Here is a 26,436-nt window from a genome sequence, read left to right as displayed (position 1 = left end):
ACTTTGTCCCAGCTACAGGTGGCTTCAAACCGTGTGTAGACATATCATATCTTTCTTTTATTACATAGTAGTTAATTTCCCGCTATCCAATTATGAAAGTTCACAGTGTTAAAATGTTAATTAGGAAATTATTTGCACAGCTATAAGTATGGTTCTATTTATGTTCTTTTATTTAAAGGTATTCATTCATTTTCTACCGCTTATCCTCACAAGGGTCTTGTGTGTGCTGGAGCCTATCCCAGCTGTCTTCGGGCGAGAGGCGGGGTACACCCTGGACTGGTCGGCAGCCAATCACAGGGCACATATAGACAAACAACCATTCACACTCACATTCATACCTATGGACAATTTGGAGTCACCAATTAAACTAGCATGTTTTTGGAATGTGGGAGGAAACCGGAGAAAACCCACGCATGCACGGGGAGAACATGCAAAGTCCACACAGAATTGGCCGAGGGTGGAATCGAACACAGGTCTCCTTGCTGTGTGGCCTGCGCGCTAACCACTCGCTGCCATGCAGCCTATTTAAAGGTATGATGAGCACATTTTTTTTAGCTTTTATTCACAATTCATTGACATTTCCTACGAGAAAAATTCAACTTTGGAAGTCAACTTATATCCCAAAACATAACCTAATCTACTCAGAATGATGACAACTGGTTAAGAAAACAACTGGTAAAAGTTGCTTCATAATGTACATGCTGGAATTCATGTTTCCCTTCAATGAACCACAGCTCCACAGTGCCAGCAGCTCTCATGCACCTCCTGGACCACGAAGCTAACACCACTTGCTCACTTGGGTTGCCAGGTGTGGATAGTAAATGTATTTTGATTACTCTGAAGTATATGTAAGTTTCATTTCTATTGGACTCATCTATAGGAATATATTCTGACATAAAAATACTTGATGGAAAAGGTAGAGGTAATAATAAAAGGGTATTTGATAATAATAACAATAGACAAAACAATGGCCTTCAAATTTTGTACAGCAGCATCAACGTAGTATAGTTACAGTATGCAAAGAAGGTTGACTAAACACACTTCCACTCTTCTAATCTAGAATGAATAATTCATACAATTCAGTCTAATTCTTGCAGATGTCTTCTCAATGCCTTGCAACATCAAGTCTAGATAACTATCACCTCTCCCACACTCTGAAAAGTTAGATTTTCTTGCATGTGGGCAAGTGGCTTTCCACACACACACACACACACATGCATGGAGCACAGCACTTGCTCCCATATGTGAGAGGGGAAGTCGCGTAAAGGAGGGCGGGATCAAGTAACTAATAGTCACAAGGCTACGCGCAAACACACACTCATTTGTTTTGTGATCAGCCTTCAGGTGCGGACATCACCCCGGGACTCCTCACATCAAAGACCCGACGAACGGGAGGAGGAGGAGGAAAAGTCAAGTCTGTCCCGTAAGACATCTGCCTCAGTGCCCCCCCTTCACCCCCTTGCTGTGTGGAGGTGTGTGGTTGTTTGCAGGGGTCGGAATAAAGATGAGGAGAGACTATCTGACACAAGCTTGGAGTGGCGGAAGGTTTTGTTAACAAGACTTGGACTGTGGAGAGTCTGGCAGGTAGCAACCACACTGGACTGCCCATTATTTCAAATCAGTGGATGATGATGAAAACGTCATCCAAACCACCTGGATCTCTATGAATATTTTTGTTTAATTGGAGCAGCTGTTTGGAAGTCGGACTCAGCCAAGAGAACATTTTCAACAGTTTAGACTGAACAAAAACAGCAAAGGAAAGCAGAAGAACGGGTTTGTTACTGGAAGACATTTCCACTTAACTGAAGTTCATTCCAACCCATTTGCTTCCCTAAGTGTGAGTTGGATCGGAGACTTTTTGATTACCCAAAGGTTGAGACTTCAGAGGAATACCAGCTGGACACTGAGCAGCTTTTAAATCAAACCGGAGGATTTCATACAGGTGCTTCATCATTTGGATTCTGTAGGGGGAAAGCTCTCACCCGGCGTGGACTGTGGAGGGCTCCCCTCCCTGCCCTCCCAGCCTATCTGTGTCCCCAGCAGCATGTCCCAGGCTCTGAGGCTGCCTCTAGTCCTCCACACAGCACACTACCATGATCAGATGGGCTGCTGGAGGGAGTAAGGCTGCCTCGTCCTGCTCCAGGACTGACTTTGGGGCTCATTCTTGTTCTGGGACCAACCTCTCCACGCTGTTTTCCTCGTGGTCTCTGCCTCTCCTGCTAGCCCTGGTAGCTTTCGCTTTCACCCTACCCGGAGCAGCCTGCCATCAGCTCAGGAGAGACAGACCGAGGATCACTGGACCGCAAAGCCACATGGCTACGCTGAACATTTCTGAAAGCGAGGTCGTCTACAAGTCCAGGGTCACCGGAGGACCGCAGGGGAGGCATGTACGCAGTTACAATCATCTGCAGGGGGACATCAGGAGGAGGAAGCTGTTCTCGTTCCAGAAGTTTTTTCTGAGGATCGACAAGAATGGAAGGGTCAATGGAACTAAGAGCAAGGACGACCCCCTCAGTAAGTAGGAATGAAATCATTGCTTCAATGAGGAATTTCATATATTGCACTTGAGTCACTGATGGCCGAGTGGTTGACTCACCTGACTTTAGTTGCAGGCAGTCCGCGGGATGAATCCCCACTTTATTAGAATGTGAATAGCTGTCTGTCTTTACACGAGCACTGTGATTACCTGTGACCAGTCCAGGGTATAGTCTGCCTTTCACTTCAAATCATCTGGGATAGGCTCCGGCTCCTGACTCTGAACAGGATATGTGGTATTTTGCCAAAAAAAGGATCTGGTCGTTTCCAATTTGAGCGGCCATTCAAAAAAAAAAAACAAATCCTGCACAATCCTGGACTCTAGATGAAGCATTCCCTGTCGTTTTTGTTTCAAACCAGACATCCAATGGTATCTGTTCTGTCCAAACACTCAGCACAGAGTTGGTAGCGCTCAGATGGCTTTAAAAGGAGCTGAGGCAGATAACCAAGCCATTATCAGGCAGTCTTCACAGCACAGAGTAAACATCGCTGATAACAAGCACAGGGGCTTAAACAGGGAGAGGGGATGATATGGATATCAGCCCCAATGATGCTTCAATAATCTTCCTGACCCTCTGCCTGCCTGCAACAGTCAAGCAAGTTGAAGTATTTTGCTTCAAGTTGTACGTTTCTGTCTTTAACTATGAGATACTCCATTGGCTGTTATCATATAGCAGCCAACAAGTACACATGTGCTCACACACATCTTCTCCTCACATGCTCTTTTTTTACCCCCCCCCCCCCCCCCCCCCCCCTCAATTGGATGTGGGACCTTTTAATGTTCCCCTCGGGAGTGCTAAACCACACTTTCAATCACAGCGTCTTAAGGGTAATGACACAGAGAGGAAGAACGTCAGGGGGAGATTTTTGTTTTGACAAGGTCACAACTTTATTTACCGAGCGTATAAAAAGTTGATGCTTTTACTGCTAGTAGTCTTAAGTTCCAAAACTGACATGCACACCATAGAGGCATGGTCTGACCATTCATCATATTTTCTGTGTGCAAATTCTTAAACTTTATGGGAGCGGATTTACCCCTCTTTTAAGAGCATCACCTTTTTCAAAAGTGAGGGAGTTCGAGCGACCTTCGGAAAATGAGCCGGGCTGGATGGAGGTACAAGTTCATGAATGGCGCAGCTGATCATTGTGGTCACATCAAAGCCATGTGTCCTCCACATCAATGGGCTTGCCATCAAAAAGCTCTGTCCTGAGGGGGTCCGGGGACACTGTGTGGATTTTGTGCCCTTGTATCAGGTTCACACGGTAAAGGACACCACACAACAGCAGCTTCAGTCTTCGCTCCCTGGGGCCAGACATGATCCCAGGTCTGATGTCTTTTGTGGACTCCCCACACAGTCCCTTGAAGTGACAAAATATCCCATTATTGTTCCACGAGTGGTAGAATGGCCTTGCCCGTCCTGAGCACGAAACTGCAAGGTAAACATGTCCGTGTAGTTACGATATGATGGATTTATTAAGGGGTCTAGGATGTGCGAGCACCGCTGCCTGCCTGCCAGCTCACTGTCTCTTAAAGAGCCAGTGTCCAGTCTCCCACAGAGTTATGGGGATGCCAGCGCAAAACTGTCCCACATGGCTTTTTCAACCCGCTGAGAGCTTGTGCTGGGGTTAGAGAGACGGAGCAAGCTAATTCCCTGCCTGCATGTGGTTCAGATATAGGCCTGTTGTATATGATGCATGGCTGAGTGCTGCTTTTTATAGACAATAAGATACTACTATGCTAAATAAGACATACCTTGGTCCAGTATGGTGCATGTAGGAATTTGTAGGTGGCATGTGTGCACTGAGATGCCTCTAAACATGGTGCTTGTGTGCAAGTGTACACATTGGTTTTCTTTAATCAAAGCAGGGCTCTTTTTGCATGGGAAAAAAAACACATGGAGGTTTCGGAGATGTGTAGCTTTTCATTGAAATGAGGAAGACGATGGACAGCCTGTCTGTGTAAATACGCCCAAAGTGGTTCTTTTCATGTGTTATTAGGGCACATCCTGACTTGCACCTCAACACGGGAATGACACGCTATTCTGTGCATGCCGTGAAGATGAAACTTTTTTTTTTTAAAGATTACAATCAAATGCTTGGCATCTTTTGGAAAAACACTTGAATTCCACAAAGCTAGGCCATTTATGCTTGTTGAGCGTGTCAAATTAGCCACACGATACCTTGAACTTGGTCGGTACATTTCACATACAGCCACATCAGTAGGTACACTTGCACAACATAATAAGATCTAATACAGAAGCTCTATCAAAACAGAACCTGATCCTGTCTAAACACAATATTCTTGTCGGTGCTATTGGGGGTGAGTGGAAGACCATCTTGAGCGCTTACATAACTCACATAACTATAATTTCAGTTTTATCTGATTTTAGTAGTAAGATGTTGGAAATCATCCAGTTCTTGATATCTTCAAGACATGCCCGGAGTTTGGACAACTAGCTAGTTTCACTGGGTTTTATTGATAAATAGAGTTGAGTGTCGTCAGCATAACATTGAAAGTTACGACTGGTAACTCGGTCGTCCCTAGCCACTTTGTGGTTTCACTCCATGATGGTTTTTCCAAAATACATAAATTAATAAATTATGTTATTTCATGGTTGAATACAGTCTATTATTAGTCAAAATATGCATATTTAAGTTAATGTTACTGATTTTTACTTAAATTAAGCATTTTCAAGCATGAAAATGGCTAATTGAACTATAAAACGAATATAATATAACATGCAGTTAGGGCCATATATATTTGGACACTGACACAAGTTTTGTTTTTTTACCCTTTCACTGAAACATATTCCAGAGATGGTGATATAATGGTCATGGACATAAAGTGCAGACTCTCAGCTTTCATTTGAGGGTATCCACATTCAAATTGGATGAATGGTTTAGGAGTTTTAGCTCTTTAACATCGGCCACCGTCTTTTTAAAGGGACCAAAAGTAATTGGACAATTGACCAAAAGGCTATTTCATGGGCAGGTTTGGGCAATTCATTCATTATATCACTATAAATTAAGCAGATATAAGGCCTGGAATTGATCTGAGGTGTGGTGTTTGCATTCTGAAGATTTCGCAGTGAAGTCAAAGGAGGGCAAAGGAGCTCTCCATGCAGGTGAACCAAGCCATCCTTAGGCTGTGAGAAGAGAAAAACCCCATCAGAAAAATGGCTACAATATTAGGAGTGGTAAAATGTACAGTTTGGTACATCCTGAGAAAGAAAGCAGGCACTGGTCAACTCGACACAAAAAGACCTGGACGTCCACGGAAGACAATGGTGGTAGATCATGGCAGAATCATTTCCATGGTGAAGAGAAACCCCTTCACAACAGCCAGTGACGTGAACACCACTCTCCAGGAGGTAGGAATATCAATACCCAAGTCTACCATAAAGAGAAGACTGCACTAAAGTAAATACAGAGGGTTCACTGCATCGTAAAGGCCACTCATAAGTCTGAAGAATAGAAAGGGTAGATTGGACTTTGCTGAGAAAGATCTAAAAAAGCCAGAATGTTTCTGGAAGAACATTCTTTGGACAGATGAAACCAAGATCAACCTCTACCAGAATGATGGCAAGAAAAAAGTATGGCGAACAGCTCATGACCCAAGCACACTACATCCTCAGTAAAACACAGGGGAGGCAGTGTGATGGCTTGGGCCTGCATGGCTGCCACTGGCACTGGGTCACTAGTGTTTATTGATAATGTGACACAGGACAGAAGCAGCCGGATGACTTCTGCGGTGTTCAGAGACATTCTATCTGCTCAGATCCAATCAAATTCAGCCAAATCGATTGGGTGGGGTTCATAATATAGATGGACAATGACCCAAAACATACGGCAAAAGCAACCCAGGGGTTTATTAAACCAAAGAAGTGGAATATTCTTGAATGGCCAAGTCAGTCACCTGATCTCAACCCAATTGAGCATGCATTTCACTTGTTAAAGACTAAGCTTAGGACAGAAAGGCCCACAAACAAACAGCAAATGAAAGCTGCTACAGTAAGGGCCTGGCAGAACATTGGAATGGAGGAAACCCAGTGTCTGGTGATGTCCATGAGTTCAAGACTTCAAGTCATTGCCAGCAAAGGGTTTTCAACCAAGTATTAGAAATGAACATTTAGTTTTCAGTTATTTAATTTGTCCAATTACTTTTGAGCCCCTGAAATGAAGGGATTGTGTTTAAAAAATACTTTAATTCCTGGCATTTTTATGCAATCTTTTTGTTCAACCCGCTAAATTAAAGCTGAAAGTCTGCACTTGAACTACATCTGAATTGTGTCATTTCAAATGCATTGCGGTAGTGTACAGTACCAAAACTGTACACATTGCGCACACTATAAACCTTGCCATCCAAGCTGGCCTCGGGTTTCCCCCACATCACTGGTTTGCTCAGGTAGTTGAAGACACAAGGCGCTTTTTTCATGGTAGTTACAGCTACAGCTACTATGGTGTTAAGGTCAAAGCAGAAGTTGCAGTAATTCTACATTTGATCAAACTTACTTTAGATTTGTCAGATCGAAACACAATCACTGGGTAAGACTTCAACACATGTGATTTTAGTTTTGATTTGTAACTGTAGTTCTTTCAGCATAAACCTAAAGCTAATCTACTGCAAATATTTTACATGTGTTTTTACACAACTACACATCAACACAAATGATTAGTAGTACAACTATTTTAACTCTTCATGAACCCAATATCGTGTATCGTGAATTATAACATCTTATATAGTACAGTATACCTTCATTTTTAGTGTCTCAGGAGTATTGCACAATCGACATATTTTTGTAAATATAACCATCATTTGATGATGTAAATGGGCTTCATTGAGGGCTTGATCGCCCGCTGATGTAATATGATGCAATTCTACACTAGTGCAATTTTAGGCATCTGCAGCACCGTCTCAGCAGAATGTTTGATAGGGATCTCATTAACTTGTGCAGGTGTACCTAATGTTCTAAATCCACCTGCTTGACGACAAACTAAACACATGCATGAGCGCATTAGTGCGTGTGCGTGCGATCTAGTGCATATATACAAGCTGTCTCGCCCCTGCCTCCGGTGGCTGACTTTGATCAGTGATCATTACAGCCTTTTCTAATCCTCACTCCACCCCCAGTCTCACTGTCATGGCTCCTCTGTCCTCCTCTGTTCTTGCTCTTTTCATCCCTCCCATGTTTACAGAGCAGCCAGACTCAGCCGTAGATTGTCTTACATCCTCACTTCATCCCAGACACCTGATCCCACACAGAAACCAGCTCCTCTCAGATCTTCAATGGCCGTTGTGTCCCAGTCCTCACCGCCACCTTGTCGCTTCAGACCTCACCGCCCTGAGGTGCCACCGTTTGAACTAGAAACCGATACAGTCACGACCTCACGGACAAGGAGAGAGGATGCTGTGTGTTTCAGGGAGGGGTTGTTCTTTTTGGGACACACCTGCATGCTCCGCTGGCCTCTACTCTCCAAAGCGTAGTGGAAGAAGGTGCCATACAAACAGTGATCAGACGGAACGGTGGTGTCCTCCCGTCTCTGTGATGTGTGTGTCCATGCACAACATGAAATAAATCATGGGAACCAGACAGCCACTTCACAAGTGCGTTACATTTCCTGATGCCAGGAACCATAGTCATTAAATGTCCATCTCTATTTTGCAGCCAGAAAACAAATTAAACTCCCACTTACAGTTGCCATGGAAGTCTGTGTGGACTTAACTTAAACATCTAATGATGTTATAACAGTAATGTGTATCCCTGGAGAATAATCATGCTTATTTGTTTGGTCCACTAATGAGAGAAGAAAGTTCTGTGTCTTTATGGCGTCTTGAAGAAAAAAACCTCCTTCCTCATGGGCATGATAGGCCTCTGACCCCCAAACACAGTTTATTAGCATGAACGCTATAGACACACAGATACAAAGGAATTATCAACTCTTTGCATGTTCTCCCCGTGCATGCGTGGATTTTCTCCGGGTTTCCTCCCACATTCCAAAAACATGCTAGGTTAATTGGCCACTCCAAATTGTCCATAGGTATGAATGTGAGTGTGAATGGTTGTTTGTCTATATGTGCCCTGTGATTGGCTGGCGACCAGTCCAGGGTGTACTTAGCCTCTCGCCCGAAGACAGTTGGGATAGGCTCCAGCACCCCCGCGACCTTTGTGAGGATAAGCGGTAGAAAATGAATGAATGAATGAATGATTGAACTAAAAACGCATTGGAAGACACGTTATGTAGTATTCTGCACTGGTCACTAGTTTTGTACTTACTTACTTACATGAGCCACCACAAGATTGCCAGAAGTGTTAAAAAAAGGAACTCTTCCAGTGCTAACATGTGTGAGTCTACAATATGTCTTATTTTCACTTATTTCTGCTATACTGGGTAATGTAAACGTAAGGGTGCTATTTCATGTCTAGAGGGGCTCTAATAACATTAAAAAACATAAATACGAAGGTTGTAAATTGGCTTACAGATTAATAGTTTGAAAAAGCGGTAGAAAATGAATGAATGAATGAATGAAATTCACTAATCACAATCAGGTCTGAAACCAACTTTTGCGTCTCACAGCCACTAAGGCGTGTTTAAGGACCACTGAACACCAGGGTGTACCCCGCCTCTCACCCGAAGACAGCTGGGATAGGCTCCAGCATACCCCAATGACCCTAGTGAGGATAAGCAGCATAGAAAATGGATGGATGGATGGACATGGAATTATGTGGATTTGTGTTAAAACAGACACAATTTATTGGTTTTACTTCAGAAAAAGAGGGTTTACGACTTAATGACCATGGAAAAATGTGAGTGCCAAGATGAGACGAGTTTAGAACCCCAGCCCTCAAAGAAGACGTGTCCCCCAATCAATCAACTTTATTTGCACACACTGGGTCCAAATAAAACAACAGACAAGGACACACAAATAGACAGGATACAAACATCTATAACAGACACTTTTGACTTTTGATTGGTATCTAACAGCACTCATACCAAGGTTGGTTAGAAGCAATATATAAGAGTTTTGAGAGATATTCAGACTCCCAATTAATTTGTACATCAGATTTCTTAATAGTGCCTGGAAAGTGCTGACTCCAGCATGACAGAACCGTTGACTTGCACTCATCCACCTGGGTTTTCTCAGCAGAATCCTCATAGAGTCATTGTAGGCAACCTGCAGTTTGTGGATGTCACCACATGTTCAATATGCGCTTTGTCCCCCACACACACAAATACACACACAAACAAACTACATGACAACAGAAGATGAAACAAGCAGGTTTTGTGGTCAAAGGACACATTGGGAAGTTATATCTCCGTGACCTCTGGTACTGACACCACACAAATAACTTCAGTCGTCTTACAGCCAGAGGATGTCCTTGTTACCTCGGGTATAAATTAACCCTGTTTAATAGCCTTTGAAAACACTGAATTATATGCAAAGGGACTCAGAAACCTGACCTAGCAAACAATATAGAAACAACCCCAATTCTTTGCAGTGTCCACCTATTCATTTTCAAACTGTGCAGCTGGACTCAGTTACACAGTTGTAAATTAACTTTATATTGTGCTTTCATGGCCTGAATGCCCCAAAGTGTGTTCCCTTGTGTTTTGTAAATGTTTTTGCTTGATTTACTTACCTACAATACTGTATCTGTGTGTCTGTCTATCTATCTTCTGAAAACATCATATTCTGCTCTTATTGTATTGTAGGTATTCTGGAAATCACATCAGTGGATGTGGGAGTGGTGGCCATCAAAGGGTTGCACAGTAACTACTATCTGGCTATAAGCAGGAAAGGAGAGCTATACGGAGCGGTGAGTATCCGGGTCAGGGGTCTGGTCTAGATCATTTCAGAAGACTCAACTTGAATTTATCAAAAATATATATCTTTACTGCCCCCTAGCCCCTTACAGTTGGATTTTGGCATGTGTGCGAGAACACAAGAAACTGTTCCAGGGTTAAATTGCGGGCATGAAAAAAGGCTACAATTATCAGTAGTATCAATAGTAACACATAAAAACAACTTCCACAAAGTTAAATAAAAAGTTCAGTCTGAGTCATGTCACAATAGCCATCTCATATTCTTAACTGAGAAGAAGTGTAAAATTAAGTTAACTAATGTTAAAACTTAAAAATGCTTACTCATGCTTTGACCTGAGGTTGTATAACGTCCCCATCAACAGTGTAGTGCATCAACGTTGACTTACACCACACTTCGTTCCATAAGCAGAGTTCTGGTCGGATTCCAGTGATAAGGAACGTAGTTCGCCTTCATTGGTGGAGGACACTTAAGTAGTGTTTGGCTTCTCAAAATAATATGCATTTGCATATTTGCATCACAAAAAAGGGCATCACTGCACATCCATTGTTGTGTATGCCAAAATTTATTCAAGTAGCCCCACTTGAACTATGTTCCTCATCACCAAAATGCGACCAGACCTCGGCTTACCGGACAAAGTCGGGGGTAAGTCAGTGTTGATGCATGACACGGCTGCTATACAACAAAAAAATCCAAACTATTAAAATTATTTTATACTTTAATGACCAAAGCGTAAATGTACAGTATGTCCCATTTTAACTGTCATACAAGTGTAAAAATAAGTTATTAATGTCAAACCTAAAAAAACGCTTTTAATGTTAGACCCTTATTGTAACTTCCTATCCTGTTTTTTCTCTTCTCTCTTTCTTTTCCCCTTCTCTTTTACGCCCCTTGTTGAGGCTATTTCTGTATAAAAAGCAATATTATTATTTGATGCTGACCCACCTGAGGTTTTTTTGAGGTACACTTCAGAGACGTATCGTTTTCCAGCGTTTTTGAAATGTGATTAAGGAGTAGTTGTAGTAGTGCATGTTCAAAAGGAATACATTTCTACATGAAACTGTCTTCCATGAGGAATAAAGGAGTGACACGTGGTGCCTGTTGTCTTTCTAGAGGGAGTTTGGCATCGACTGCACCCTGAAGGAGCGCATAGAGGAGAACGGCTATAACACGTACGCGTCAGCCGAGTGGAAGAACAAAAAGCGGCAGATGTTTGTAGGTCTGAACATCCATGGGAGGCCTGTGAGAGGGAAGAAAACACGCAGGAGGAACACAGCCACCCACTTCCTCCCAATTATGGCATGATGAGCCCAGGGAGTCAAATGGGGGGGGAAGGACAAAAGGCAGCACTGGCTAAGTTCTCAAGATGAAGACTTTGAAAAAAGAAATAAGGCACTAACACTGACAAAGAAGTTCATATTGTGTACTTTATTTGAAGGAGAAGGGTATGTCTGTGTTTGCTGTGGCACAGGATGCAATATTTATCTTTTTCTGTGCCAAAAAGCTGGAAATCAATGGCGAGTATAGAGACAGACATATGGGCAACCTTATCATTAAACACTAGAAAACACAACACTTTGATACTTAACACCCCGTGTTTTTTTTTTTTGTTTGTACTGTATGGATTTATTTATTTTATGTCTATTTAACTGGAGGGGAACACTTACAAGCATTCCTTTGCATTCTTTACTTTTTATAGTATCTCTATCATGTGAAAATAAAAATAACAGTTTTCTCCCATGCACCACATCTGTCATGTTTCCCTCACACTCTCACTTGACGTCGGTTCATGGTATGTGTCCTTATCTGACCAATGCATGTGGCAACCATTGCACTCATGATGACCTCCCAAATGATGCGGAAACATAAAGACAAGACAGGATGGAGGGAGGGACGAGGGAGGGAGGGAGAGAGGAAACTGCACTGATACCCTTTGGAGATGCAGATAGAATTCCATGCAGTATTGAAGCACCTGTTGAAAACATGAGGACGCTATAGCATTAATTAACAGACAGGACTTATTACTCACACAAATATAGTCGCAAGGACTCGGTGACGTTGCATGCGTGCAAGTGCATGGAATGGTGATGTGCTGTGGTTTACCTCTTCCAAACATGCAAAAGAAGGGGTTGTGTTGTGCTTGGGCGCGGCTCTATGCGCACAGTCACCAAACGTGCCAGACTTTAGGTTTGAAGTGGGCCCAAGCATGACTTGCCTTGTATGAGTACAGAGGCTTGTGGCCTTGGAAGAGAAACAGAACTGTGTTGCATAAGTAAGAAAAGAAAAGAGCAATACGACCAGCGTCTGAGCAGCCTGTACTTCTCTTAGTCGGCGTGCACAAGAACACTAATGAATGGCAGCTGTCTTGATGCCAGATGAAAAAAAAAACGCGGGGAGAACATTAACACCACACACTTCCGGGCCTCGTGTCCTCTTATCCTCTCTCTCGGAACATCTATGCATGGAATATTAGCAAGGTTCACAATTACATTGAGATTTTTTACACTGGCACAAATCAACATTAATAAATATATGAATACTGGAGTTCAAAATTGACAGAAAAATCGTTTTGTGCAATGGTGTCCAAAGTCTGGCATGGGGGCCATTTGTGGTCTTTTTCTTGTCCTAAGGAAAATACTGTACACATGCTGCAGTGGTGTGCTATGTTGTTTTGGTTGGTGCCACATAAGGGGCAACTCACCATTTGGGAGGGATTTTACATCATCAACTATACCAAGTGGAGATTGTTTGTTTTCCAGGATGAAATTAAGCCAAAGTGTAGTCCTAAATGTTCTTTAATTGGTCCTTAATGACTCTTGATGCCATATAATGAGGCAGCAGGGAATGAACCCTAACAGAACTAATGAATACAGGCATTGTAGGAGACACACACTCCTCTGCCATTAGTCATTTGTCATTGTGTGCACTCCCTAGACACTTAAAGCGTTCAAACTTCCTTCCAAGATGCTGGCATATGGGGGACAGCAATAAGAGAAAATAACTGTGGCAATCTTTTTTTTTTTTTTTTAATCAAAGTGGGTCCTTACATTCTGGAGCGGGAATTCTCTGTGGCATAATGCGATCCAGCTTTGGGAAACAAGTGGAAAATGGCTGCAGGCTCAAACAACTAATGAATACTTACACTGAGAAGTCTGGTGCAACACATGTTTGGAGCGGGCTGCTACTGAATGAGCACAGGGAGTTCAGGTTCAGATTAGATTCTGTGGGGTAAAAATGTCAGTTAGAGTGTATATTATTAGACAATCATTCACGGTCATAAGCAGTAACACTGAAAATACCAAACCACTGCAAAAGCATATAATATAATATATATTTTTATGTGCATAATCGTTAAACGTGAATAAATATTATTTCTTTTCTCAAAATACCAACTAGATTTTTACATAGAAATAAAAAGAGATTATGTATTAGGTTATTATTCAAAACAATGAGCAAAAAGTAATGTGTCTTTTATGCAATGACACAAACTCCATCAACTTCATGAAATTAAGAGAGCACTCATTTATAGTTTAACACATTGATTTCAGTAAAAAAAAATGGACACGACCCAAAAATGTGTCATTCAATGGAGTTCCTGCTTTCCACTCAAATGGTCTGTTTAATTTATTCCACCTACCTGCCTCCAGGCGCACTCACTCCACTGTGATTGGTCAATGTAAACCATTGATTCGTCATTGGTAAATGTGTGTATTCATGTTTAAAAATATGACATGTAAAGTACCGTTTTAACTAATATTGTCAAGATAAGTAAGTTCAATAAATCAATAATATTTTAATGTATAATGTAACCTTATGGATGGTGTCAATACAAACTGTATGTCACATACTGTAAGTCAGTGATTTTCAACAACTGTGCCGCAGCACACAAGTTTGCCGTGAGAAATCGTCAGGTGTGCCGTGAGGAATTATTCAATATCACTTTTTTATTAATATGTATTAATAATTTTCTGCAAATATTATGTCATTGTCGCGTGTCATTGGTGTAAAGACTGGCAGAGCAATGTAATATTCGTCCGTGTGGCAACACATAGCTGATTGCCTCGTTCCTCTAATAGACTTAGCACGTGAGAGGTAGTGGTGACATGTTGTAACATTGTTGGTTAAATTAGTATGCGGATCAAAAGGATGTTGTGGCGAGTCCGTAATCAGGAAAAAACTGAAAGAAGCAAATAATGTTGGTTATTGGTGTGCCGCAAAAAATTTCCAACGTAAAAGACGTGCCGTGGCTCAAATAAGGTTGAAAAACACTACTGTAAGTGCACAGTCGTCCCCATTGTCTTTTGGAGCTTCCACTCCACACCGCTTGATGGCGACAACCCCTTTCGTAACTCAAATACAATCAGTGACAGCGAGGTTTGTTGTCAGGAAGTTCCAAAAAAAAAAAGTTACTGATTGACAAAACACCAACATGAACTATCGGTAGGTGCTATGATCGTTTAAAAAAGTCAGGATTGAAAATTTGTCGATGAAAGCAGCATTTCTTTATATTATATAGATGCTCTTCTTGAGGGATAAAGCTGTCAAAAGAAGGAGGTCATGAACGAGAATTTTAACAGAGCCCCCGGAGCAGGGAGAAGCCGCAATCTTCCAGCAGACTCCGGACTGCCGAGTGCGGTTTGGAACAGTGACAGTAACGTAACGCTTTTCAACCAAAGGGAACCTTTGAGACAGCCGAGAACATACCCACCTCCCGGCGACTACAACATTACTACGGCCACGGAAAATGGCGCTGGTGGAGGTAAGGAAGGAGAAGACAGACTGGCTAATGCTAAGCTAGCGACTTTCACATTCGAGTTCATGCCGATTTGGTACTTTAGGCCGAAGTGCGTCAAAACAGTTTAACCACGATTCACCATCATATTTGCTTCGTTAGCTAACTAAGCGACTTTCGACATATCCAAATCCGGTTTTACTCGCCGCTAAATACCTCTGATTTAAGCTAATTTTGTATTATATGTTCCCGTATAAACAGTACTAATAGAACCTTCATTTTCAACACTTGGGTTTAAAAATACTATACGTTTTACATGTATACGATGATGTAAGGTAATAAAAAAATGTCAAATCATATAGTCAATAAATCACATGGGGGGGCTTGATTTAGCCCTCATAACACAAAGCTTTGCTAATACATTCAATGTAATCTCTCTTCTTCTACTTTCAGGCAGTACAAGAATAAACCAGCAAAGCCTAAACACCAACAGTCCTTCTGTCTCCAGTGGCTCTAATCAGTTGGATTCCTTGGTGGGGTCCTCCAAACTCTCTGCCAGTGCTCCAGAGTTTGTCCCTGCTGTTGTGTACCAAAATGATGTAAGACGATCATATCATTTGTTGTTTCAAAAGCACTGTTACTATTTGGTGTATTACCTGTATGCTTTGTTTCTATTAAGACTTTTTATGACAACAATGAAGACAATTTCAGCGCTCCATCTTTGGCTGATATGGTCAGAGACTTCCTTTGCCACCTGAGCTCCTCACCGGGAATGTTTGAATCAGACATTGAATACATTACAAGTGTGTTGAACTCCTTCATTACCACAGAGGAGTTGTTGGCAGAGCTGGTGGAGCTGATCTACACAGAGGTATGAACGCTCAGGCCTGATTTTGCTCTTCAATGTGTGCAGCTTGGTGATGACCATATTACGTATACTTATTTTTCCAACAGTTTAAGTCAAAATGAAATAAGTCACAGAGGTCCCACAATAGTGCCAAAGACAGTTTTAAAGCACTACTGGGTACATGTTGTTTTTTGTGTCTGTAGTTGAAACGCTAACCAGCAACGTTTGATCATGAGTGTCTCGAATAGTGTGGCATCAAGAAGCTTGATAATGCACTTTATCCAAATGTAATTCTTAATTTAGACCATACACATATAACATTTGCTTGAATGTGCGTTTTTTTTTGGACTAAAGGTAGGCCATAGTCACCCACGAAACAGCAAAAAAACGTGATAGAGTGAAGGAAGCCTACATTTGAAAACGGTACAGTGTTTTTCTGATCTTGTCCGATGTAATAGATATATACATATATATCACATACGTACAACAAAATGACGTTAAGGAGCGGGGTGGGAGGACACCGACAATTGCTTAAGGAGCGGGGTGGGAGGACACCGACAATAGCTACACTTGTTCTAGTACCAATATGCTAGGTTAGCCTATTTGCTGAACAAAAACAAAATAATCAAACATACAGCTTCCACGTCTGTCACTGACTGATGGATTGTTGGCAGAGGTCCAGGTTGTACTTTAATAATTAAATTTTGTCCGGATTAATCTAGTTAGGTCTGAGGTGTTATCATGTTCATTAGAAGGCAGGTTTTTCCTTCATGGCTGTATAAAAATAAAATCAGAGTGTCAAAATGTTTAAGCGTCTCTATATTTTATAACAGGCTCAAGGGACATATTATAATATCATGATAAAGTAAATTTTGCATAATAGGGATCTTTAATGTCTTTCATTGCAGTCCACAGCCATTCCCAACTTCGCTTATACGGGCGCGCGACTGTGTAACTATCTGTCCCATCATCTTAGTCCGCCCAGCGGGAACTTTCGTCATCTGCTCTTGAAAAGGTGACATTACACAGGGATAAAAGTCTTAAATCTGTACATTCAATGTTCCACATAGTAACAATTCTGTCTGTTTTAGGTGTCAAAAAGAGTTTGAACAGAGAGATGTGGCCATACGAAGAGACCCGGAAACTCAGAAGAAATTCCACGCTTTTGTGCTCTTTCTGGGAGAGCTTTATCTTCATCTGGAGGTAAGACGCCCCTGATTGCATGTGCGCTCTTGTGTGTGTTAAATGTCAGGTACATATGTTAAATTGTTCAAAAATGTCTTTGTCCTGTGTTTTATTGTAATTATAATCATGGTCAACAAATGAGGAGCAAAATCATTCACTTCAAATCATTCAGCTTGAAAAAAAATGTTAAGTAAAAAGTATTTACTTGCTGTCTGATTGATACCAAAATGTCCAGTATTACCCAATCCTTACTGGACGGTGGCGGTTGTGAAAATGTCTTTCAATCTGTTTTTTTTTTTTCAGGTAAAGAGTAACAAAGGACCTATAGGCCGAGCTCAGATTCTTTTGACTGCATTGAGGGAACTGCTGAACACTTTACTGTCCAATCCTGTAGATGCAAACATCATCTGCGCAGTCAAACTACTCAAGGTTCAAATGCTCTTTTCTATCACTCCATTATGTATGACCACATTAAGCAGTTTTACTAAATCAGCATAATTTTTCCTTTTTGAAGCTAACAGGCTCCGTCCTGGATGATGCTTGGAAAGAAATGGAGGAACCGTACATGGAGGAGCTGATCCAGAGGATCGAAACTATTGTACTGGATGCTACATGCAGCAGGTGTGTGTGGGTGTTTGAACGCAGCACAAAATTCATGAAACCACATTTCCCTGAATATACGATGATCCCTGTTTTTCAAGATTAAATCAACAGCTGGGCCTTTTTTATGTTTTCAATATCAGTGAGTAAGAAAAAAACTAGTGTCAATCAATCAAGTTAATTCAAGACTTTTTTTTTTTCTCCAGAATTGTAGTTGTGACTACATTTGTGGTCTGTCTCAGGTGACATGCTCACTCGAGGACTTGCACAGTTGTCCCTCGCTACGTCGCTGTTCAGATTTTGTGACTTCACTCTTATCACAGTTTTTCAAAAATACATTAATGAATAAGTAATGTGTTTTCGTGGTTGAATACAGCCTATTGGTAGGTAAAAAATATGCGTATTAGGGCAAATATATAAATTTTTTTCCCCAAGGATAAAAGTTGCTAAATGAAAATAATAAAATACAAATACCGTAAATTCTGAACTACAAGACAAAAATTTGCCTCACACTTTGAACTGATGATGCCACAGAGTGACGCAAGGAACACTTGAGTGTAGATGGAATTGCAAGGTTCCATTCCATTCATTCAACTTGGATTACAGTAACATACACAAGTATGAGTCCTATTTATGTTTTAAATGGCTGCTTTATATATGTTACATATATTACGGGTGGAAAGGTGACTGGGGGGGTGTTATTTCATGTCTATAGGGTTCTAATAGTGTCTAACTACAAAAATATTCTAAGTAAGTCCTGATCGGTGATCAATGCTGTTGCAGTACTGTGACGCTACATATAGCATAGGAAGGAAAATAAGGTGTGTTTTACTTCTCAGAGATGTCAGACAAATGCTTCTGAAGCTAGTGGAGCTGAGGTCTAGTGACTGGGGAAGAGTGTGTGCTGCAACGGCCAGCAATGCTACACCCGACAACGACCCGAACTACTTTATGGTGAGTCTCAAGTCTATTGTAATCCCTCGCCTTCATTCTTCACACAAACCTCTGCATTTCCTTACAGAATGAGCCCACATTCTACACAGAGGACGGAACTCCTTTTACAGCAGCAGACCCAGGTATGGAGAAGAGCTTTAAGAAACGACACTTAAGAAACAGAAATAAGCACACTCAGAATATTTGTATGACAAAAACTGTTTTGTTTGGCTCTTTTTTCCCCTGCTTTATTTACCCAACTTACTTGGCTTAAAGGGGAACTGCACTTTTTGGGGGAATTTTGCACATCATTCACAATCCTTGTGTGAAACATGAACACATGTTTCTTTTCCTTTTCTGTGTATTCTAGCACGAGAAAACGAGTGAGTATGAGCTAGCTAACAACTAAATACCTATTTAGACCTTTTAAAAAAAAAAAAATACCAACAGTGTTCTATTTACAGGACTGACTTGTACTTTAACCAAGCTATGGCGCTATTGTTATTGTCGCAGAAAAACTATATTTATCTAGCAGACTAAGTGCTCGTCTCAGAGTCATTCACAGACTGAAGAGTGTATACCTAGCTCTCAAATTCGCTAAAAAGACTGAACAAGATGCTGGTTTGCTGCCAGGACTGGAGCGCACGTCTTGTGCCAGAAGACACAGCCATCCCAATAAGAGCGGACATCATAAGTGTTGTTGCTGTATTTATGCTGCTATTGTTGATGGAACTAACACAAGTATGTGTATCAATGCAGCAAGGAAAGAAGTTTTGGCAGTAATTTAAATCATCAAAATACGGCAAGATACCGCAACTATTATCATCAGTGAACATGTTAATGCATGATCACAGCCTGTATATCTAACCATTTTTTTATAGGGCTTCATAGTCGAAATAGATGTCCCCCAATGACATGCATTGTTAGCTAGCTCATATTAAGTCTTTTCTGTTATAATGCACAGAAAAGGGAAATAAATATGTCTTAATGTTTCACATAAGGATTGTGAATAATGAGCAACATTCCAAAAAAAGTGCAGTTCCTCTTTAAGGTGCAGAGACGGTGGTTTACATGCTGTAAAAACCCAACTGCTGTAAATCTGTGTATGTTGATTTTACAGAATACGCTGAGAAATATCAAGAGATCCTGGAGAGGCAAGACTATTTCCATGATTTGTGTGAGGAAAATGAAAATGACGAGTAAGTACTCAGACAGTATAGCTGTATACAAAATATTGATAAGGGAATATGTATTTCTCACTTATCGCTTTTTTTCATTTAGTTTGTGCATAAATGCTCTAAAGGGTGTTTATTTACCTAAACTGCAAAGAGGATGGGGCATTAATTGAAAGGTGATAACTGAAGAAAGGCTGTTATGCCTGAAAGTCATTCTACAGTATATAACATATTTTTGGAGCCGATAAGAAAGTGGAAAAGAAAATATAGGTGTCTTTGACCACATGATCATTTATTAACCAATTAAGGAACCAGTGTTGTAATAACAATAAGGCATAAGTTTCTCAGTCAGCTTTGATACCACAGATAAGTTGTAAACAACAATGAGCTGTCACACTGACAGCTGAGCAACCCAGTAGAGAAGTGCTCATTACGTGGACCGCGAGGTACCCGTAGATCACCAAGCTAGTTTGGCTCGATCGCGTAAACGTCACTTTATAGATGTCATATGATATCAGTCAGCTGACATCCTCCTGATTCTCTCCTACTGTCTCCGCGGCATTCCAAGCATATCATCTTCATTATTCTGATTACAGATAAACAAAGTCAGCGGTAAGATGATTATATCTATAACAAACGTTAACGTGTTAACTTGAAGCGGTTAATTATGTAGAAAATTGTTTGTTGGCTTGGTCCGCGTCATGAATCCCACGACAGAAATGAGTGTTTTCTCCACGTCCGCTTCTTAAACTATTATTTCATAATGAAATGGAAAATATGACCATTGCTAAAACATTTTACTATGTTGCCTTGACTTTGGCTGCATTGTCTTTGTGTATAAGTATTGTATATAGTTAATGTTTGATGGCAAGCTATTGAGGAAGAATTATTATTGCCATATTGAATATAATTATGATATCAACTACTTTGATTACCTGTACACTTTTGAAAATGTGAAATATTTACAATAAATGTCAAAGTTGTCCGGTTAGAGTTTATATATATGTTATGTTATAAAAAGAGGTAGATCATTTTGACTAACCCTAATATTCATGAATATCATAAATATATATATATTATATTTACAGTGTTAGGTAACCCTTTGTTACTTGGTCATTTCAAAAGTAGCTCACAGGCTTAAAAAGCATGAGCATCCCTGCATAGAACACCAACATTTTAAAGCACATGATGAGACCACATGATACTTCATATCCACCTACCGCCATCTAGTGGAGTTAAAAAAAGGTACAGGTGTATGTCAAAAAAAGTAAAACAAATTCCAGATGTTTGCCATGGTGAACCATTTCGACATGTGACAGGTTATTCGTACAGAAGCACAGAATATATTGTCTTCCTTTGTTGTGTCCACAGATACGAGTTTGACGACGAGATGGATCCTGAGATTGAGGAAGCTTTTGAGAATTTCTGCTTAGAGTCCGAGATGAAACGGCAGCAATGACACCAAGGAGTTGTTGATGTAAAGCATACATAAAAGTACTTCGCCATAAAGTTGTAAAGAGAAAAAAAAACCCTGCGACCATCATCCTCCAAATATTATTTTGCAGAAGAAAAAAAAACATTGTAACAAAGCTGTTTATAGAAGCAAGTCTGACACCTTTTTTTCCTCAAGTCAGCGTAGGTTAAAAACAGAAGACAATGGCGTCATTTAAAAAAATGTCCAGATATTTACAGATATTTTTTTTCAGTCCTGGAAGCTTCCATTGTTTGTTTTTTGTTTTACAGAAATTTATTTTACATGTTCAGAGGGACAGAGTGCTGTGAATTTTCTGCTGTGAGGTTTGTTTTTCGCATTTCCAAATTTGTTCAAAACATGCACAAGTCTATGTTAACATCTGAAGTTGTTGAAATTGTCTCATCCTGAATGTAGGCCACAGTCTGTGGGTCAACGCAACTGCATTAGGCGTTTCTTGTAATCTTAAACTGAAAATACTTTTTTTCTTCAGAGCCCGTGTTAAGGAATGTTGTTTCATAGTGTTCACATTTTATTTATAGTATTCTTTGCCTGCAATAAATTCTTTATAATGTCTAATGATTAAATGTTTTGTGTTCTGTGTGAATGACTTCTCTAGGTGTTAATAAGGTAAGTAAGATATTTTCAATCATATGAATTATTATGTGTGTGTTGTGACCTGTTCTTACGTTTGTATGTTTTCAGCCACATCTTGTGAAGAAATGAACTCTCACTCGGCATGATATGGTAACTGTGTCTATCTATTTTTTCCGTCATTATCTGTACTTTAGCAGAATTTGTTGACTCTTTATTGTCAGGCCCATTATAGCCCATGATACATTGTATTTAGTCAACATTCCACAATAGAATACAGACTTTAAGGCTTTCACTCCCTCTGAACAGTAAAGTTTGTGTTCAGTGGACACCCTTGCTCTAACGAGTGATTACACCGTGCCCTCTGCTAACAATGTAATGGAACTGTCTCTAAAAGTACTACAGCCTCATGCTTGTGCATACATAAGGCGCATCAGACTAATATCCATGATCACCTTGGGTTGTGCTGACGTATTTGTAGCAAGTGCATATAAAAGTATTTTCCATGCATAACATCCTCCACATGTTATCAGCCTTTATGTGTGTCTGACCCACGAGGCCCTCTGAGTCTGCTCCTTTGTGGGCCATGTGATAAAACAGAATACATTCACTTGGGTCAGCAAATGGGTGTGAAAGAAGGATTAGTTCAATGTTACAATCCATTCAGCCAGAACCCCTACTTTGCATTGTGTGTGATGTGTCAGGAGAACCTGTGAGTATGTGGCAAAGTGACAGTAAAAATACACAAAAGATGTGTCAAAACACTGCTGAAAACAAAAAAAAGTAACTGGGAGAGATGAGCCAGTGATACAGTTATATTAATGGTAAATTGATAAAATAACTGTTGCAAGTTATCTGCTAATACAACTCATTCAAGGACAAAGTCTGCTTATTTAAAAAAAAAAAAAACCCAGACCAATGAGTCAGTGGGGATTTTTAATGACTTGCCTACAATGTTGCGTTATGTGGAGGTCGCACAGCAAATCGCTGAACAACATAAAAGAAGCCTTAGGACAACATGTACACTTGAGCTGTGAGATTGACATTGATAACAGATATAATATACTCAACATAACCTCCTACATGCATAGGAAGCAATTGGTAACAGTTACTCCTCTTCATGGGGAAGTTGAAACGCATCCAGCCTATACTAAAATGCTGCTAAATGAACATAATCTGAATGAAGCCTCCAATCTATTTGGTCACTGTCACTCCTCCCCGTGGGAAACATGTAGCTTCAGATATCTTTGAGAAGCCATTGATCATATCATTAATGTGGATTTTGAAGTTACTGAACATCCCAAGTCACTCAGTGGAAGAGGAAGCTGTTGATGGAATGGTTGACTTGTGTGCTATTTGTTAAATTTTATTTGAACATGTATCGGGTCATGGAATACATAACATAATTCAATAGTTCCACTTGTCCAAAACGAGTAGGAGGAAGCATTCATTCATTCATATTCTATACCTCTTATTCTCACAAGGGTCACGGGTATGCTGGAGCCTATGCCAGCTGTCTTCGGGCGAGAGACGGGGTACACCCTGGAGTGGTCGCCAGCCAATCACAGGGCACATATAGACAAACAACCATTCACATTCATAAATATGGACAATTTGGAGTCACCAATTTGCCTTAGTTTTGTGGGAGGAAACCAGGATACCTGGAGAAAACCCACACACGCACAGGGAGAACATGCAAACTCCACACAGAGATGCCCATGGACATTTGAACCTGACTGTGTGACCTACAATGCTAACCGCACTTTGTTCGGTGGTCCTTAAACACGCCGTAGTGGCTGTGAGACGCAAAAGTGGTTAATTGGTTTCAGACCTGACCGTGATTAGTGAATTTAAAACTATTAACCTGTAAGCCTATTTGCGACCTTCGTAAATATCTTTTTTTTAATGTTATTAGAGCCCTCTAGACATGAAGTAGCACCCTTATAATCACCTTTACATTTGTATTACCCAGTATAGCAGAAATAAGTGAAAATAAGCCACAGTGTAGACTCATACATATTAGCACTGGGAGAGTTCCTTGTTTTTTAATTTTTGTTTTTAATACTTCTGGTAATGTGGTGGTGGCGGCTCATGTAACAAGTATAGAAGTAGTGACCAGTGCACAATACTCCATAACGTGTCTTCCAATGTGTTTTTAGTTTATTTATTAATTTTTATGCTTGAAAATACTTTAGGCCAGATGTTCGTAATAATATGCTTAGATGTTTTCACTGATAATAGGCCGTACTCATCCATGAAACAGCGATGATATATTAATTTCTTTTGATAAACCGTGACAGAGTGAAGTTGCAAAATTTGAAGCACAATGTGGCGAGGGACAACTGTATATAACCAACACTATGATTCCGATTCCATTTGTTGATAAGCTATTTAGACAATAGTGGCTGTGTGGTGAACCATTTTCATCAGTTTGTAAATCTATTCTGCTTTACAATAACTACTCCCTTTTCATGTCCAAGTTGCTCCCCACATGGTTTACACTCCATTCATTCAAACTACAAACAGTGTAGGCAGTTGTATATGCTTTCTTAATGCTGCTTGCTTCATGACTTGGGCTGAATCATTAACAGAGGTTTTGTTTGTCTGTACACTCCTCGGTGCCTCCCGCCCCAGATGTTTTAAAACAGGCCGCTGACTAGCTTACAACGTTTCATACTCCCTGGTGATAGTGCAGATATAACTCAAGTTTCACACACACGTACATTAACATTTCAGTTGAGCAACTTTTTTGTTGTGCATCATCATTTCACCTGATTTCCTATTGGAGATAATTGACACTAAGCCCACACAGTTCCTTTTTATTCTTTTTTTCACCCGAAGAACCTTTTAGTCACAAATGGCAAGATGTTTATGACTACGGGCAATGTACTGCTCTCCTCTTTATACTAGTGGGAAAGACCACTGAGACCAGACTAAGTTCCCTTGTTGCATTTAGACTGAAAACTGCAATCAAATTCAACACTAAGTGTAGTCCCAATGCCACTGTCTCTACTGATATTATTGATATAACTGTTATTATGTAATATGGTAATATAGTATGGTCAAAACTAAAACATACACATTAATTTTCTATAGATCTGATATTTTCTTCTGTCACATAACTTGTCTGAACACTGAGGTTTCCCTTTTGAGAAGGCAGTGGTCCACTGCCATGTTGGTGACACTAGCAGACTGGCTAAAGCAGCTAATAGAAAATAATGTAGTTTGCAAATTCATTGTTATTCCAACTTCTTGTTCACTCCTACATAGATCAAAATGGTAACTCATTGAGGTCCTATACTTGAAAAATGACCACATTTTTCAAATTCCACCCGCAACCCCTCCACTGCCCTACCAGGGCAGAACAAAAGTGTTTTTGTTAGAATTGTACATGGTGTCTAATACGTGATGATGTCATACGAGTTTGCTTCATCCGGCCACTTCCATATTCTTCCAAAAAGTCTTTGCTCGAACAATTGCTTTCAATGTGCAGAATCTGACGTTGGAGGATGTGATTATGCAATGTTGAAATGGCCACTGAGTAAGCTGACTGCTGCCACTTTTCTATCCCCTTCGTGTTTCTGCAATGTACAGCTTGTACAGCAGTATCAATTTACAATCCATTGAAATTGAGTAAACACAGCATTATTATCTGAATAACTGGCAACACAATGTCCAAATTGTGTCAATATATTAAGCGATTGGAAAATAGTTCTTTCTTGCATGTCTGTGCTACTGGAGCAAAGCTGGCGTTCTGCACACACCCCGGTCTCCACTGTAGGATGTAATCCAACAATAATTGTGGCCAAGTGGGTCATGATTGTGTAGAAATTACTCACTGTTCATTGTATGCACATTGCTAGTAGCGGTTCATGGTTGTTGCTTGCATAGCTGTTCACGCTAATATGTGTCTATGTTTGGTGGATGTAACTTTAGTCACTGTACTAAGTTGTTGCAGGGTTGCTCATCAATGTTGAGAAAAATAACTGTGTTTACTGTGAAATACATAACGTACAGTACATTCTGTATGAATGAAGGAAGCTGAGCGATCATACTTTGTGATGCAAAAAAGTAGCCGTCTCACTTCAGTGGCCTGTATTGTTTGTGTGCAAATTGAATAGAAGGCAACAGTTGTGTCTGTAGCTGTGACTACAGATATAATTTATCACCACCAGTGTATGACTGAGGAGTGAATGAATAATGGCTTTATGTCATTGTGAAGCGCTTTGGGTACCTTGAAAAGCGTTATATAAAATTTTAATCTATTATTATCAGTATTATTATGTCACGTAACTGGTCCTGAAAGGAGAATAAGCCCCATCTAGTGTTTTGTGAGGCACACAGTGCATGGCCAATCATCACAATGGAGATGGTGTCAAAACTGGATAAACCAAATTATTCATTCATTTTCTACCGCTTTTTCCTCACGAGGGTCACAGGGGTGCTGGAGCCTATCCCAGCTGTCTTCGGGCGAGAGGCGGGGTACACCCTGGACTGGTCGCGAGCCAATCACAGGGCACATATAGACAAACAACCATTCAC

The 26,436-nt window shown here is 40.5% G+C and overlaps 2 protein-coding genes across 3 annotated transcripts; both read left to right on the top strand.

Moving 5' to 3' along the window:
• Positions 1 to 1,373: 1,373 nt before the first annotated feature.
• On the top strand, positions 1,374 to 12,022 carry LOC131128218 (fibroblast growth factor 10-like). Its single transcript, XM_058070863.1, has 3 exons — positions 1,374 to 2,514; positions 10,249 to 10,352; positions 11,471 to 12,022. Exons 1-3 carry the CDS (start codon positions 2,094 to 2,096, stop codon positions 11,660 to 11,662), a joined length of 717 nt encoding a protein of 238 aa, XP_057926846.1. The 5' UTR covers positions 1,374 to 2,093; the 3' UTR covers positions 11,663 to 12,022.
• Positions 12,023 to 14,482: 2,460 nt separating this feature from the next.
• Positions 14,483 to 21,879, top strand: paip1 (poly(A) binding protein interacting protein 1). Of its 2 annotated transcripts, XM_058070287.1 has the most exons (12): positions 14,483 to 14,797; positions 14,874 to 15,116; positions 15,543 to 15,688; positions 15,769 to 15,960; positions 16,845 to 16,951; positions 17,028 to 17,139; positions 17,425 to 17,550; positions 17,636 to 17,742; positions 18,561 to 18,675; positions 18,743 to 18,797; positions 19,775 to 19,853; positions 21,201 to 21,879. In XM_058070287.1, the coding sequence occupies exons 2-12, from the start codon at positions 14,915 to 14,917 to the stop codon at positions 21,286 to 21,288; spliced, it is 1,329 nt and encodes a 442-aa protein (XP_057926270.1). In that variant the 5' UTR covers positions 14,483 to 14,797; positions 14,874 to 14,914; the 3' UTR covers positions 21,289 to 21,879. The 2 variants fall into 2 exon arrangements, with proteins under 2 accessions (XP_057926270.1, XP_057926271.1); XM_058070288.1 differs by lacking the exon at positions 14,483 to 14,797 and having other exon boundaries at positions 14,806 to 15,116.
• The last annotated feature ends 4,557 nt before the right edge of the window (positions 21,880 to 26,436 follow it).

The sequence above is a fragment of the Doryrhamphus excisus genome, chromosome 4 (assembly GCF_030265055.1).
Source record: "Doryrhamphus excisus isolate RoL2022-K1 chromosome 4, RoL_Dexc_1.0, whole genome shotgun sequence".
Lineage (NCBI taxonomy): Eukaryota > Metazoa > Chordata > Actinopteri > Syngnathiformes > Syngnathidae > Doryrhamphus > Doryrhamphus excisus.
This window is presented reverse-complemented; position numbering and strand designations above follow the sequence as displayed.

What these genes read in the sequence shown, in the direction of transcription:
- paip1 (XM_058070287.1), top strand. Translation starts at nt 14,915, where the DNA reads ATGAACGAGAATTTTAACAGAGCCCCCGGAGCAGGGAGAAGCCGCAAT. An exon ending in GGAAAATGGCGCTGGTGGAG is followed by an intron (nt 15,117 to 15,542) that starts GTAAGGAAGGAG and finishes TTCTACTTTCAG; the next exon opens with GCAGTACAAGAATAAACCAG. An exon ending in CTGTTGTGTACCAAAATGAT is followed by an intron (nt 15,689 to 15,768) that starts GTAAGACGATCA and finishes GTTTCTATTAAG; the next exon opens with ACTTTTTATGACAACAATGA.
- LOC131128218 (XM_058070863.1), top strand. Translation starts at nt 2,094, where the DNA reads ATGATCAGATGGGCTGCTGGAGGGAGTAAGGCTGCCTCGTCCTGCTCC. An exon ending in GAGCAAGGACGACCCCCTCA is followed by an intron (nt 2,515 to 10,248) that starts GTAAGTAGGAAT and finishes ATTGTATTGTAG; the next exon opens with GTATTCTGGAAATCACATCA. An exon ending in AAGGAGAGCTATACGGAGCG is followed by an intron (nt 10,353 to 11,470) that starts GTGAGTATCCGG and finishes TTGTCTTTCTAG; the next exon opens with AGGGAGTTTGGCATCGACTG.